Source organism: Anneissia japonica, unplaced genomic scaffold (assembly GCF_011630105.1).
Source record: "Anneissia japonica isolate Jap-2015-1 unplaced genomic scaffold, ASM1163010v1 scaffold287597_len576451_cov177, whole genome shotgun sequence".
Classification (NCBI taxonomy): Eukaryota; Metazoa; Echinodermata; class Crinoidea; order Comatulida; family Comatulidae; genus Anneissia; species Anneissia japonica.
Genome location: NW_022745867.1, coordinates 67,814 through 84,106, shown reverse-complemented (window position 1 = coordinate 84,106; position 16,293 = coordinate 67,814). Strand labels below are relative to the sequence as shown.

Genomic DNA, 16,293 nt, shown 5'->3' with positions numbered 1-16,293 from the left:
GGCCTATATTCAATTTGTTCAAGTTCAAAGTTGTGAGTGAATATTGTTGTATTTCATTGTGTGTTGTTCTGTACTTTCACGCATTGTTCTGTATGTACGCATCAATATCTGCTTATTAAAACGCATGAAAAATAGGTCTACGTTAATTTTTAATGTATAAAAATTAATTTCATTTTTTTTGTGCCCAAATTTGTTTACAAAAACGTAATGCAATAATAGCATATTGACTACTATTGTATAATTTCGGAAAATATTTCAGCCGCTCCAAATCTCTTTCCTATTCTTCCTTCTTCCTTTATTCTTTCACAATTTTGCGTTTTAATCATATTTTTCATAATTTTATACACTCACATATAGTAAATTGTTTAGGCCTAGACTAGGCTATACCTCTGCTTGGCTATTACTATATTATTTAAATATACAATTTTGATAAATAAGATTATTTTAACATTGGAAATTTAAATGTAAATATAATGACCCTACTACAATAATAAGATTAATATTTTTTAATTTTATAATCAATTTTATATAGCCGGGGTTAGTATTGACCTAGGCTACTATGGCTAACGACAGGTACGCTTTCTCCAATAAAGGCCTTTTCTATGAATGGATTGACCTGTACGAAACACGAACTCCTGAATACCGTACCGAACCCAGTACCGTTACGATTTTAATCGTGCAGGAAATATCCTCAAAATGTATCTTGGAAAGACGTCTTTCCAAGATAACGTATCTTGGAATTCCGTCTTTCCAAGATAATTTATCTTGGAAATCCATCTTTCCAAGATACGTTATCTTGAAATTCCGTCTTTCCAAGATACGTTATCTTTGAATTCCGTCTTTCTAAGATACTTATCTTGGAATTCCGTCTTTCCAAGATCAATTATCTTGGAATTCCGTCTTTCCAAGATACGTTATCTTGGAATTCCGTCTTTCCAAAAGACGTCTTTTCGAGATAAATTATCTCGGAAAGACGTCTTAATAAGTGTTTATTCCATGTTTCCAAGATAATTATCTTGGAAACTCGGAAACTCGGAAGGTCACTTTAAGCTTCCGTACCAAAATGCTCCATCAGCACATAGTTTAGCAGGGGCGGCCAGGCCCCGCCCCCCCCCCTTTTGGAAGGTAAAAAAAAGAAAAAAAGAAGGAAAAAAGAAAGAAAAAGAAAAAAATGATAGCCCACAACGCCTCAAATGTTATTTTCGGGCGTCTAGAACACAAAAATTTCGCAGGGGCATGCCCCCGGACCCCCTACGATATTGTTGTCTCGATCGGCCCAAATTTCGGCCCCCCCTTTTGGACATCTCTGGATCCGCCCCTGTTTAGTGTGCGCGATGGACAGTATGGCTATGGAATTTACTAACCACACAATCCACATTTAGGTGATTAAGTCGCAAAACTTTATTTGCATTTGGTGGATTAAGTCGCAAAACTTTAGCTTCGTTTGGTGGCACCATTTACTCCTGTCTCTTATACACATCTAGATGTGTATAAGAGACAGATTTTCTTACAAACATTCAGCCAAAGGCCAGTGAAAGTTGAGACGGCAGCCGTGTTTTTATCGATGTTTGCCATCCTTATGTGTGCCATCGTAAAGGAATTGCGTTTTAATTTAAATCTCCAAACTTCTGAAGCTGACATATCCTATGAATGTAGGCTTGTAATGCAGGCTACAATTTAAAAACGGGTGGGACTCATTCAAAAATTCGAGGGGGTTCGCTAGAAAACAGGGGGGTTCGCTAGAAAAGGGGGGTTCGCCCGAACCATAAACCCCCCCCCCCTGGCTACGGGCCTGCGGTACTCAGTATTCGGTACTCACATCGAAATATATATATAGGCCTACATAATGTAAATCAAATAAATATATACATACATAAATCAAATAGATAATAATACAGTACTCAAATATATAGGAACATGATGTTATAAATTTTATCAAACGTAGTTCCTCATTATAGCGGTATGAAAAGAAAGGGTTTCTGGTGGGAATCGAACCCACAATCTCTCGCTATATCGGCGAGCGTCATATTGTTTAGACCACAGAGGCCTTTACGACATCATTACGAATCTAAGACCACTAGTTCCTCTTCCACTCATCCTTCTTATATCTACAGCTTATATTTGATTTGAGCACTGTATTATTTATTTGAGCACTGTATTATTATCTATTTGATTTACCGTTATAGGCCTACATTCTAAAAAACCTAGAAAATCACCAATGAGACGCATTCCATCGTTTATGAATATAGCTTTCAAACTTCTCAACAAAATGTATGGCAATGACGGGTGTCTATAAAAAAGAATGTACCGGTACTGTACTTTGCTAAAAGCTAGGCCCCGTTGCAGACATGCCTCACCTTCATCTCACGAACCGTCAATAGGGAATAAAAAAAAAAACAGCAACTAGCATGAGTTTTATAACTGGACTAAAAGTGAAGGTGGAAGTTTCATTCACCTTTATTAAAAACAGTTAATCAACCTACAAAATAATGTAATTTTTGTCAATATTTTAGTCTATAGGCTAAATTCATTACATGGGCCTATTAGAAAACTTCTAAACTATGAAGCAAATCAGCTCGTTTGGTCCGCGCCGCGCACACAGACGTGAAAGCGCGATGATTTTGTCTGTGCATCTTTGGATCATCAGGATATGCTAGTAGGTCGACCTAATCCGTTTCCTCATATTTTATACTTTAATTTTGACACCAGTCATGGTTCTTTTGTTGATTTTTCTGTTAATTTTTAAGTACTGTATGCAATCACGTGATTGATATTAACTAATCTACTTCGTATCTTTTCTCTTTATGGAACAGTGGTGAATGATTGGAATGCGCTTCCAAATTATGTTCTGTCTGCGAAGACAGTAAATGCCTTTAAGTCAGGTCTGGAAAAAGGAAACTGGTCTGGCCACCGACTGAATTATGTATCTGAGGAAGATTCTCGGATGTATCAAGAGGGACAAACGAGCATAGGTCTGTAAGTCTCGAAGCATCAAGGTAAATCAAGGAAGCTGTAATAAAATATTTATTTGAAAACGGTCAGGCCTATATTTTACGAAGCACAGTGCTGCAAGTCATTCGGTCGAAAACTGATTGGTCTATTGTGAAGCCTTTACGCTCCTGCGGCAAGAGGAACTTTCCTACGAATTCAGTGTTTAGTTTGTTTCTGTGGTTCTCCACCGGGCATACTGTATGTGCCAAGCACAAAGTCTGTTTGGAATAATCCACGGAACTCTTTTAGTTGTGAATTCGAAAGTACTTGCTACAATGACATATTGTAAGATTGGGATGATGATTTTGATTGGTCAATCGGACTTCCTACAAACCACCCTTATGAACATATGGAGGTTTGAACACTACTGTCATTTAATTTTTTAAAGTATAGACTAATATACTGTAAATTTAAAAACCAATTTGTATTTTGAAACTAAAATAATAATTATTGTTATGACTTCTGCATTTTACTCTCATAAACTCTCACTTTAAATCAGCTCAATTAAGACCCTCTCAACCTTTTGTAGACTGGTGTTCATGTTTAAGTATCTCATAATATTGCGGTTCCAAAGCGCATGGTTGGGATTTGCTGTTCCTTTGAGTGTAGCAGTGTTTTTTACATGCGTTAATACCATACTTAGTTATGCTAAAATTATTAATAAAATTCCACAGAGATCGTGTGATTCTGTACAATCTTTGTATTGTCATTCTGACACTTTTCCTTATTTTATCAGAAATAGAGTAAGCCATTTCTTATATTATTTAGAAGTTTGCGTACAGATATTTCGAAAACAGGAAAGAGGAACTCCAAGTACAATGGACCTTTCCTAAGTGTCAATCACACTTAAAAATTGACCAATCGAAAGGGCCAGGAATACGTGCGTGTCTAACAAGCATAAAGCCGGTTTTCCACTAGGCGAATTTATTCGGGCGAATCAAAGCGTCAGTTCGCTTCCTAAGCTCTGATTGGTTACGCATTTTTTCACTTCGCAAAAACTCCGATAGGAAATTGAATGCGCATGCGCACGAACCGACGCTTTCGATTCGCGCGAATAAATTCGCCTACAGGTTTAATGTGCTGTCCCAAAAACGCACGTATATGCGTATTTTGTGGGACATTACAAGCTGAAGGTTTATTCTTCGTGGTAGTTCAGAGTTTTCCTTTTTTAACTGTCAGGCAATGGCAAGTCAAATAAATAATTCCGTATGACTGTAATAATTCGAAAATACCTCGCGGTGTACTTTTTGCATATTTACTTTTGTACGTCAATTGTATCAAAGATAAATTGGAATAACATTATCACCGAGAGTCAGCATACAAATGTTATTTAAACACAAGAGGAGAAACTTAGTGACACAATCATTCAAGTGCCTTCCTCCTGTGTTTCATCAACTCCTGCGTTGTCAAATATTAATTCAATTCGATTTTAAATGAACATTAATTCCTCCTTCAGAACATACATTGGCCTTATGATAGCAGTAATTTTGATTTCAATGATTAAGGATTATTATAATTTAGTGAAATAGGTGGCATTTCTTTCCCTGTATAATGTCATCAAATCAAGCCTTGATCAGGGGATAATTTCATGACACATTTGGTAATAATTTTCAGACCGGTGATGTAAAGAAAAAGAATATATTACAGATAAATTTATATATTATAAATACTCTCCCCGAAAATACTAAAGTAAAATTATATGAAGCATATTCAAAATATATCAGATAAAGAATATTTATAAGAATAATATAAATTATTTTTTAGACTAATATACTGTAAATTATAAAATTATATTATAAATATATTTAGTTTTATATATAGTTTATATAGTTTTACTTTATTATTTTCGAGGATAGAGTTTTTTGATTGGTAAAATTTAATTTCTAAATGCTAAACTATAAGCTAACATTACATATCTAGCTAGGAAACTTCTAAACAATGAAGCAAATCAGCCCATATGGACATATGGATGTTCGAACACTACTATCATTTAATTGTTTCTTTAGACTAATATACTGTAAATTATATAATTATATTATAAATATGCTTTATATAATTTTACTTTATTATTTTCGGAGAGAGATTTTTGATTGTTAAAAATTAACTTCTAAATGCTAAACTATAAGCTAAATTCATTACATATCTAGCTATACAATGAAGCAAATCAGCTTGTCTGGTCCTCCCGCCCACACGGACGTAAAAGCTCGTGATGATTTTATCTGGGAATCTTTGGATCAGGATATGCTAGTAGGTCAACCTAATCCGTTTTCTGATATTTTATAGTTTAATTTTGACACCAGTCATGGTTCTTATGTTGATTTTCTGTTAATTTTTAAATATTGTATGCAATCACGTGATTGATATAACTGATCTACTTCGTATCCTTTCTCTTTACGGAACAGGAAGCTGTAATAAAACATTTATTTGAAAACGGTCAGGCCTATATAATTTACAAAGCACAGTGTTGCAAGTCATTCGGTTAATAACTGATTGATGTATTGTAAAGCCTTTACGTTGCTGCAACAAGATGAACTTTTCTGCGTATTCAGTGTTTCTGTTTGTTTCTGTGGTTCTCCACCGGCATAGGTGCCAAGCACAAACGACGTCGGCTTGGAATAATCCACGAAACTCTTTTATTTGTGACTTCGAAAATTCTTGCTATTACAATGACATATCGCAAGATCGGGATGATGATTTTGATTGGTCAAGGAACTACTACAAACCACCCTTATGGGCATATGGAGGTTTGAACACTACTATCATTTAATTTTTAAATTATAGACTAATATACTGTAAATTATAAGTATAGACTAATTTGTATTTTGACACTAAAATAATAATAATTTAGCCTATTATGACTTCTGCATTTTACTCATAAACTCTCACCTTAAATCAGCTTAATTACCTAAGACTCTGTCTCAACCTTTTCAGACTGGTGTTCATTTTTAAGCATCTCATAATATTGCGGTTCCAAAGCGCGTGGTTGAGATTTGCTGTTCCTTTCAGGGTACTAATGTTTTTACATGGCTCCAATGTTTTTGATTCCTTCCTGATTTGGCATTTTAACACTAAAAAATATTCAAATTTCCCTCTCCCCAAAAATACTGAACTGAAGTTCAACGCCGATACACCTATTTTCTGTACATAAGTAGTAGGGAAGCTATAGATCGCGAACACAAGTTGTTAGTGGATCGTGCTGTTGAAGAAATTCTGGACATGGGTCAGTTTTGGTCACATAAATATGTTATGGTCTATCCCTACTATTTGAATATAGTTTTTCGAGTGTACATTAATGTTGTACACTCTTTTTTAATACTTTGTGGGGTCACCCAACATTATTCATCAAAAAGACATATTATTGCATATAAAAACATTTTAGTAATTTTGTTTCAATAGTCTAAATACACAGTCAACTTTAATTTAATATGGCAATATTAAAATACTGAAGAATTTTCAGCATACGGTTGTAAAAGTGATTATTGATTTAAAATTATTTAAGAACTTTTCTTTTGAAATATTTTTTATATCATAAAAAGTTGGTAAACTGAAATGTAACTCGATTTGTTTTTGCTGCTTTAAGACGTTTGCTTTGCAGTAGAGCTCAGTAGTTAAGATGCTTGCCTTCTAATCCCAGGGTCCTGGGTTCAATTGCTGTCACAGCACGACTTTTTCTCACTACCAAAACCAACTCCACTCACTAAGCCTCATAAAGAGAGTTAGTTTATAAAGCACCATTTTCATCCTGTAATTGGCAAGTGTACTTGCTGTTGGATGTGAGGGAAATAAAATAAACACAAATATGTTTATAATTTGCGTCAATATCATACTTAGTTATGCTATAATTATTAATAAAATTCAACAGGTGTGATTCTGTACAATTTTTGTATTGTCATTCTGTTCCGCGTACAGATATTTTGAAAACATGAAAGAGGAACTCCGAGTCAATCACATTTAACAACTGTTAAATCTTTTTGAATTAATACCGTACCTTTTCTCTTTTATGGGTGTAACCCACTTTTATTAAACTTGTTTTCATCATTTTTCGTATTAATGATACATACTGATCTAACGGTATACAATATAAGAAATTGCGTAATAAAAAATAAAATTTGAATTTATCTTGTAAACGTTTTAACGTGTTTGATTGAAAAAATGGGATTGTGCACCTTTACTACACCTTTTTACTATATTAGGATGTGAACGTTCTATTAATAGCATTCTGTAAGCGAAGGCGGAATTTGATTGTATAATAGTGTATCAATACATAGTTTATTGTTATGAAAATGGACAGAAAATACTTGTAACAGCATCATATACTCACATCAAATCGGTTCACCGAACAAAGTACGATTCGTATTTGCACAAATCAGAGCAGAAAACAACAAGGAACTCGGATTATTTTTCATGTCATATGGATCATATAACAATTATAAATTATTATTTACAACAAATTACTAGTTAGGAGACACCGTGATAGCTATAAATGAGTATACATTAGATATATCACCAAGATAGCACTTAAAATTAACAATAGAATACCTATATATAATACTTCAACATTATTTGTAATAAGAAAGGCTTGAGAATTAGTCTTATGAATAATAATTCAATTTGTACGGTACTATGAGTCTTGAACCATCATTTGAGACTATGTTATTAATAGGCTATGTGGACCGTTGCCGAAACAAGCCTTCTGCTTTTTGTTTACAATATGTTTTTCAGGGATGGGATTCTTTTATGGAAGGTTCTATATCTTTAATGTATATTTATGGTGCATGATAGTCTATTATACAACAGATCAATAATGTATAGGCCTATATGTAAATAAAAATGGAAAAAGGATGAAGCAAAGGGGTATTCCATTTAAATTAGTTGTGATTGACTTATATATGGCAGAGATGGGTGCAATATCAATACGAAACGGCGATAACGTACGGCAGCGCCGGGTTGTTAACGGCCACCAAGTTTTAATTGTTGAGTAAGGTTAATTTTTACTGTCTAACCCTTTGTAACATCGTAAACTTTAAACAATGGTGTTATGCACCCGACATACGAAAATCCTTCATTTTTTTAAATGCAACTCAGGGTCGTCTTGAAGCCGGATGACCTAACATCCTACTCTTTCTTCCCCTCCTCTTAATTTTTCAGCCTACCAATTTGTCACTTTTATTTTTCTAAATTGTGATAAACCCTCAGACTAGGCTTTGAAAGCGACCCGAAAAAAAAACGCATGTAGGAATTATTGTTGTTGATTTTGGATAATTATGAATCATGTGATAAATGTCAACCAATCTTATATTGTTGAATACACGGAACAGGAAGCTAAAAATACAATTTGTAAACGAGTGGTGGCGATCGAGCATAATAATTATTATTAATCATTAAGTCGTAAAGCACAGGAAATCATTTCGCTAAAACGTTTACTGATTGATGTAACGTAATTTGCGTTAGTCGTGGCCAAGATGAACTGTGCTGTTTATTGGGCGTCGTTTTTTATTCAAGTGATGCTTCACAGCCACAAGAGCCTAGCACAAAGTATATCAAGTTGGAATGAGCCAGAGCTGCAACAACTTAGTTGTGACTTCGATAATACCTGCTACAGAAAAATAATGCAAGATAATGATGATGATTTTAATTGGTACAGAAACATTTATTACAAACCACCTGCATGGTCATTTAGTAGAGGTTTGAACAATATTGTTTTATATTTACAACTTACAAGCATAAACTAAATTAATTAATCGTTGTTATTTACTTTTTAATCATTCATAAATAATTTATTGTATTATTATTATTATTATTATTGTTATCAAAATTTAACCAGTTTTATAATAAAAGTAATTAATATACGAAGTTATAGATAATTGAATTTAGTGTTAATTGTGTCTTAGATGAAAACATGTACATTAGCGGATATGGCAAAGAACCTGGGCAAGTTGCTCGCCTTAAAACACCGGCTTTCTCATCGAACTACACCTCTTACTGCATCAGCTTTTCTTACTACATGATTGGACCCTATGTAGGTCAGTTGGAAGTGATTATTGAGGAAAAGGTACATGGTGTCGGTCAACCTATTAGAAATTTGTCTGGAATACAAGGTCTTTACTGGAACACAGGATACATTCAATTCCAACCAACAGACTCATTTAAGGTATGCTATGATCAACATGTATAAAATCACATATTATTATTGACATATTGGAATTGATTGGTTGGTACACTGCCCTGTTATTCTAATTAGACCTATGGGTCGTAACCCTAACTAGGTCGCGAAAGAAATGTGTCGAATTTAAAACCTAAACTATAGCGGAATTTCACTCACTTTATGCGTATCAAACATTCTAAATAAAATTATTGCTCAGAATATTTATCACTATCTTGAGAGTAGTGAATTTCTACGTAAACAGCATCAAAGGTTTTGAGTTTATCTACATACATTGAAAGTGTTTTTTACACATTTTGTAAAGCTTTTCAAAATGTACATACTCCGTCAAGAAACTTACCAGTTGTTTACCGTACCTTTAGAGGTGATTTTTCTACAGTATGTTTTCCAGACATCTTAAAAAAAAAACTTAATCTCAGTAACTCATTTTCATGTTTTATACTACAGGACTTATTTTGTTTGACCTCACTTCATATGAATTATACCGTATTTGCAGGTCATATTCCAAGCTATTGTTGGATCGAATCCGTCCACTTCTTACATTGGACTGGATGATTTAGAAATACAAAATGGAACGTGCCCATTAAGTAAGTTAATTAACTTCAATTATAATAAGTTCGTATATTTGAGTGTTAATTCGCGAGTACAATATTTCAAAAAATGGGTGAGGTGAATGGTTCGAATTTGTTATTGTGTACTTTGTATGTCAAATGTGTTTAATTACATTTTATCATTATTTTGCAATAATAATGTTGGTACATGGGTAAGCAAACAGCCAAGAATGGTTTGTCAATTATCAAACGTATTTTTGAGATTGAAAATGCCTATATTTTAAGCATATCTTAATTTCTTAGTCATCGATCTTTTTTAGCACCAATGCCAACTCAACCGCCACCTATATTTAAAGAATGTACCTTTGAGTCAAATCCTGTTCTTTGTGGGTTTACATCGTTGGAAATGAATAGATGGAGTAATACAAGAGCAACATCATTCAGTCTGCCGAACGATCATACTTTGAATTCAGCTAATGGTATGGCAACGTTATTCCACATTTTATTTTTGTAAGCACTAATAAACCTACTGTGAAATACAGCAGTGTTTAAAGCCGACCTCATAAGGACTCCAAACATGCGCGTGTGTTCATGTCAGTTTTGCATTAATATACACAATTGATCATTATACTGTATAAACATTTGTCAATTTCAATTTCTTCTTTAAGACAATTTTTTGGCTTTACACATAAGTATTGTAACTCCTACTACTACTACTACTACTATTATTATTATTATTATTATTATTATTATTATTATTATTATTACTATTATTACTTTTTTAATTACAGGTCACTACATCTATTCATCAAGTGACAAATCTGTGCTGTATTCACCATTACTCACGTCATCAGGTTCTGAAGCTTGTTTTTCTTTCTGGTATTTCATTGCCTCCGGAAAACATGGGAAAATTCGGATATATCTTCAACCTTTATACGGACAAATCAGAGAGCCTCTAGCAGTGAGCCATCAAGGGCATGGTGATCAATGGCATTTGCAAAACGTTCCTCTTCCTGAACCCATACCAACTACATTTTACGTCAGTTTACGTTAACAACACTTAAACTTAGTAATACTTTACTGTAAAATATGAATCATGCTCGTTTGCTTACGAATAATTTGTTTTATTATCAAAACTCTTAAATAATTTTTAGAGAATAATAATATATAGATAGTGTATGGATAGTTTTTTGGTGGGCTGGTAATGTTAACTAATGTGATAGGCCTATAGGATGCCTTAAAACTTTCAGTCGCAGAGCTGACAAAAAGATTGTCTTGGAACTAAGGAGGTGGATTTGGAAATTCTTAAAACCAGTTTAATCCACATAAAACTAGACGATTCCCACTCTTTCATCACATAATGAATGACCAAATCAACCCAAGTGGTGGAAAAAGGCGACTTACAATTTGATAAAATCACTATGCCTTTATCCCCACAGCGATGTATACAGTATATAGAAACCAAACTTCTATCTCGAGCACTTAAATTCTGCCCTAAACCGAGGCTGACTCGATCCACAACAACTATCTTTGTATCTGGAAGATTTTTTCCGACGTTTAAGATGCCGTGAATTTTTGCGACGGAAACGCCACAGTGGGAAAACCACAGATTCAAACCAAAAAAATTTCATTGAATCCATCTTAGTATCGTTTCCCAGCTTTAATAAAAACGTTCATTCAGGCCATTGAAGAAGGACGTGATGAAAGCCCGTTTCTAGTCAAGTTTTCCGCGACAATCTATAAAAAAGATGAGAGGCAGACCATTGCCAATTTGCGTTAGCGTGATCATGGCGTCGATCCGTGGTTGAAAGTGGGGTGGGGGCGGCGAAATGCAAAATAGGAAAGCCTTTGGTTGGGGCCAGGGGGTTGCCTAGAGCCCCGGTGGGGGTCCAGGGGCGAAGCCCCCTGAAGCTCTGGCGTCTATAGCCTGTTATTAGGTGTTTCTAATTGATTTTAAGGAATGCAATCAATTCCATACTACATTTTCAAAATACAGTGGCGGATCCAGGAATTTGAAATAGAGCTGAGCCCTACAGACTTTTACAGATAGAGAGTGTAGACCACCTCAGTCCCATGGTTGGAGCTGAGGTAAGAAAATTTATGATTATGACACCTAGTTGGCCGGAAATGGCACTCTCAGACTAAATTTGAATATAATTTCATTTTTTCCACTTTTAAATTTCGAAAAAATAAATAGGGAGGGTGGGCCTGCTGAGCCCATTGAGTTTGCCACTGAAATACTCATCATAAAAAGTTTTTAAAATTATCCTGGTAATCAGAATTATGCCCGCTTATATAAATTTCGTGCAAAATAACATTCATGAAAATAATGATATGTTATCTACTGATTAGTTTGTGACGTATTCGAACCATGAAAATCAAATACGATAAAAGTAAAACCGTCATAAATTTAGTCTATTTGCATGAATAGTACTTTTAAAATCAATCACGAGCTTTTTCCTTTTCTCCTCATTTTGAATTGTGCAAGTAGTATTGCAACTACACTATTGTGAGTGGAAATACTACCGTCTAATTTACGATCAAACAGGACTAGGAAGTGGGAAGCACACAAAACATAGACAATAATTAATTTATCATTATCAGTGGCGGCTCATGGAAAGCTAAATAGAGGGGGACAGGCAGAGACTTTCAAAATTTGGGAAATTAGATCATTTCAACGCCACCCATGGTTGGGGCTGAGGTAAGAAAATTTATGATTATGACACCTCTCGATGGCCGGAAATGGCACTCTCAGACCTAAATTCTAATTCTAATTTTTCTTTTTTCCCCATTTTTTTTTATAATTTTGAAAAATTTAGGGAGGCTGGTCGGCTCGGTACGGCCCTAATTGAATCCGCCACTGATTATTATGACGTCATTGCGAGATTGCGTCAACGTAACACTAGCGTTTTTAAACTTGTGGTATCACCGTACTTAAATAAATTTAAATAAATAGCCCTGTCCGAGCCAAAGGCTGTATAATTTTTTTTTTAATAAAGGCTACATAAAATTCAATTGACTAACTACAATTTTTTGACATTAGGAAAACCAGTAATCTATGTAGACCTATGCAAATAATACCGGTATTAAACACTAGTGTATACGTACGGGTCATAATAATATACCGTACAAAAGTAATAAATCGTTTATAGTAGAAAGTGTGCATTTTTGAGTTTGTAAAAATACTGGCCTAATCAGTTTCCAATTTTAACAACGTACAGTACATTGTTTTCATAATAAATTTAGCCTCTGACAACCGTTGCACCCATAAAATCGATGTAGTTTTTACTGAGATGGTTACAAAATGTACATACAATTGCGTTTTTACTCGGTTTTGGGCCGGAAATACGCACCGCAGTTGTGAAGAGTGAACAGACAAAATACATGACAGTCATGTGTATAAATTGTTATTTTTTGCATTCGCTTTGAAAACTGGGGTTTAATTATAGAAGACTGGTGAAAAGTGGGATGGAAGACAATTGATATGATGTCCCCACTACTTTGAAAAGTGGGGGACGTGTCCCCTGTCCCCCACCGATCGACGCCCACAAGCGTGATTATATCGTCTGATATCAGCTGAAAAAGGCTCTGCCACTGTCGTTATGGACATTAAATTCTATGAAGACGAGTCCTGATGACAAGTAAACGATCCCCTCTTCACTATCGTAAACTCAGAAAGGAGCCCACTCCAGAACTTTCGAAGGAAGTGAAAAAAAACATCTGTATTAAAGATGGTTATAAAGGGTTCCCTCGATCGCAAAATTGGACCCCACCTTATCCCCGTCGATCCGGTAATTTCTGAATATGTTGATGATTTATTAAGACCATAGTTGTTGCTCCTCCACTGTATATTCAGGATTCCACGGACTTTGTCCGCAAAATAAACTAAATATCAAATTTACCAAATAATACTATACCATCACGTGATCATGGAAAATGGTGCACTTACAGATCTCTTCCATAAACCCACGGATAAGCATAACATGTAACTGCTCCCTGGCAGCTGTCATCCCCGCACTGCACCAAAATCATTCCAAACAGCCAAGCATTTCGCATGAGACGTTGTTCTTCCGATTAAGATTTCTAGAATCGTACAGACCGGACACCTCCGGAAGAGAAATTATCATTGAGGGTCCATCGAAACTTCTATTATTAAGCAAAGGACATACCCCGTGCTCAAACACTGACTTATAAACCACGTCAGCGACCAACCAGAGTGCTACTGGTCACTACCGGTACCTATCGCCCTAGGTTTCCAACACTAAATGCTATAATTCAGAAATATGTATGCACATACAGACACAAAACGCCTCGGTTCTGTTTTTCTGAATACATCGTTCATAGCCTATTACGGAACACCTAACCTTCGTGATATATAAGTAATATCTAAATTTCAGAAGCAAATTAAATCTTTTGACAGCCATAATTTGAGCAGTCAACTTTGTGGTTCATCATGGAAACGTGCTTCTTGCTTAATTCTACACAATCATTCAAGAGCAACCAAACAAAAGACAAATTCCGGATAAGGCAATCAATTAATTGGTGCCTCACCAAAAATATCATTTATCCCATAGGCCTATATTATAATATTTGTGGTTAACAATATGTCGGTGAAACAAAAAAACACTCTTCGTATGAGCATACCTCAATGGTATGAGAATGACACAGCATAATCAGCTAACAAAACGTCTAAGCTTGATAAACCTGTAGGCGAACATTTCAATTCAGCTGGTGTGACTCAATTGCAAATTTCCGAATTGGAACGACAGGAATGAGGGAAATCACTGGGAACTTATACTTAAATCAGCACAACTTTCGGACTAAATATAAGAAACGTTCTCCTAGGACACTAAATTCATCCAATGGCATTCCAAATTAAATAAAAAATCATTTGGCTTATTGATAGATGCGTGCATCTAAAGTTTAGTTTTGGCTTTCTTGTTCACTCTTTATTCACGCTGCTTATTTACTCATGTCCTATCTCATTTAACTTAGTTTCTATCCACGACTTCTCACTTTATACTATCTGACTTTTTCTACCCTCACTCACTCGCCACTGAGGAAGGACTAGCGTTGTCCGAAAGCTATTACTTATTCTTTTTCTGGCTGTTTACTTAAGTATGCTTCTTAAATTTTTTCCCTTTGGAGATTATTGAACGTTATTCTATATTATCTTATATATTAGATTGTAATAGTTTTCGAAAAAGAGGATGCAAATAATGCTGCAATTGATGATTTCCTTTACAAACAAACTCCATGTGAGGAATTACAAGGTAAATAAATATAAATTGTATAACAATTTAATAGTACCTAGATCAGGCTTTGTAGGCACTTTGTGGTTTATAAAATTTGACATCAAAACAATTTTTAAAAGCCAGAATCTAATATCTTGACCCATTGGTCGGCTTTTAAATGGGATAATGGACTAAAAAGGGTTCTATTGGATTATCCGTCCTCATGTTTTCGGCCGCACTATCCATGCTGACAAACACGAACGATTCCTAGCGAAAATCTCATATGCATAGGCCAGTGGCGTAGCTAGGGGGTAAAGGGGGGGGGGCACGTGCCCCGGGCGCCACGTTTGAGGGGGCGCTGAAATGGGAGAATGAGAGTAAAAAAATAAGCACTTTTTAGAAAAACACGACGAAATTGATGTATTTCGTCAGGCAAGAATATTTTAATAAGAATCCGAATGTAGTTGTTTTTATTGGCAAATTCATAGATTGTGATTTCTTTTCAGTCCATTTAAACCGTTTTCTCTTGTTTTTTATCCAATTCTGCAATGACTACATGACTAAAGCTCATCCTGCCATATCTCAGAGCCACGATGGGAAAAGCGAGACTATCTGCTTTGGCATTATTATTATTATTTATATATTGAGCGTGATGAAACAGACAACATTGCTAACTTTGATCGTGTTATTAACTTATTTACTGATACAAAAGCACACAAAATTCAGTTGCAAGTTTATACAATGTTAAAAATTCAGCAACTTACAAGACTCTATTATAAGATAAATTTAGAGAATAAGAATACTGAGATGTATGCGATAAATACAACAGTCAAATTAGGATAATGGTAAAGTTGCATACAAATTTCCGAACATTGTAATAGACCATGGGTTGAGGCTCCAAAATCGGCTTAGTTTACGAATTCTGTGACCCACCGATTCGCGCTACTTGGCATTCGCACAAAAATGTCAATACTATTTTATTGAAACATAATATAATTGTCGGCAATCGTAAATTTGGGGAAACTGTAACCAAAAATGAGAATTTATCTTCGAAAAAATAATGTCGTTCACGAAAGCAGTACCCAATCACAGCACACTTACCATACCTGTTAAGCATTCATGAGACGCTATTAGCCAATCACAAACGTTCTTGTAAACTCGGTAACTAATGTAAACAATGTCGCGAGGAAAGTGACAATGTGCAGCAATTTGGACGAAAGTTCTCTGGTTTTAGTGGAATTCAATATGATATAAGTATACCAGCCTTTAAATAAAATACATTGGTAATAGTTGTAAGATTTTAGAGGTAGTAAATTGCATTTCCCGTCTTCTGTCGACTGTCATACCGTAGTTT

The 16,293-nt window shown here is 34.9% G+C and overlaps 1 protein-coding gene across 1 annotated transcript in view; it reads left to right on the top strand.

Annotated features, from left to right (window-relative positions):
• Positions 1 to 8,400: 8,400 nt before the first annotated feature.
• Positions 8,401 to 16,293, top strand: part of LOC117120058 (MAM and LDL-receptor class A domain-containing protein 1-like) — a 17,988-nt gene continuing 10,095 nt past the window's right edge. The window contains exons 1-6 of the mRNA XM_033265064.1: positions 8,401 to 8,676; positions 8,883 to 9,142; positions 9,651 to 9,741; positions 10,026 to 10,184; positions 10,497 to 10,744; positions 14,891 to 14,978. Of these exons, the coding sequence (XP_033120955.1) occupies positions 8,454 to 8,676; positions 8,883 to 9,142; positions 9,651 to 9,741; positions 10,026 to 10,184; positions 10,497 to 10,744; positions 14,891 to 14,978 (1,069 nt within the window). The 5' untranslated portion in view covers positions 8,401 to 8,453. The remainder of the gene's footprint in view (positions 8,677 to 8,882; positions 9,143 to 9,650; positions 9,742 to 10,025; positions 10,185 to 10,496; positions 10,745 to 14,890; positions 14,979 to 16,293) is intronic.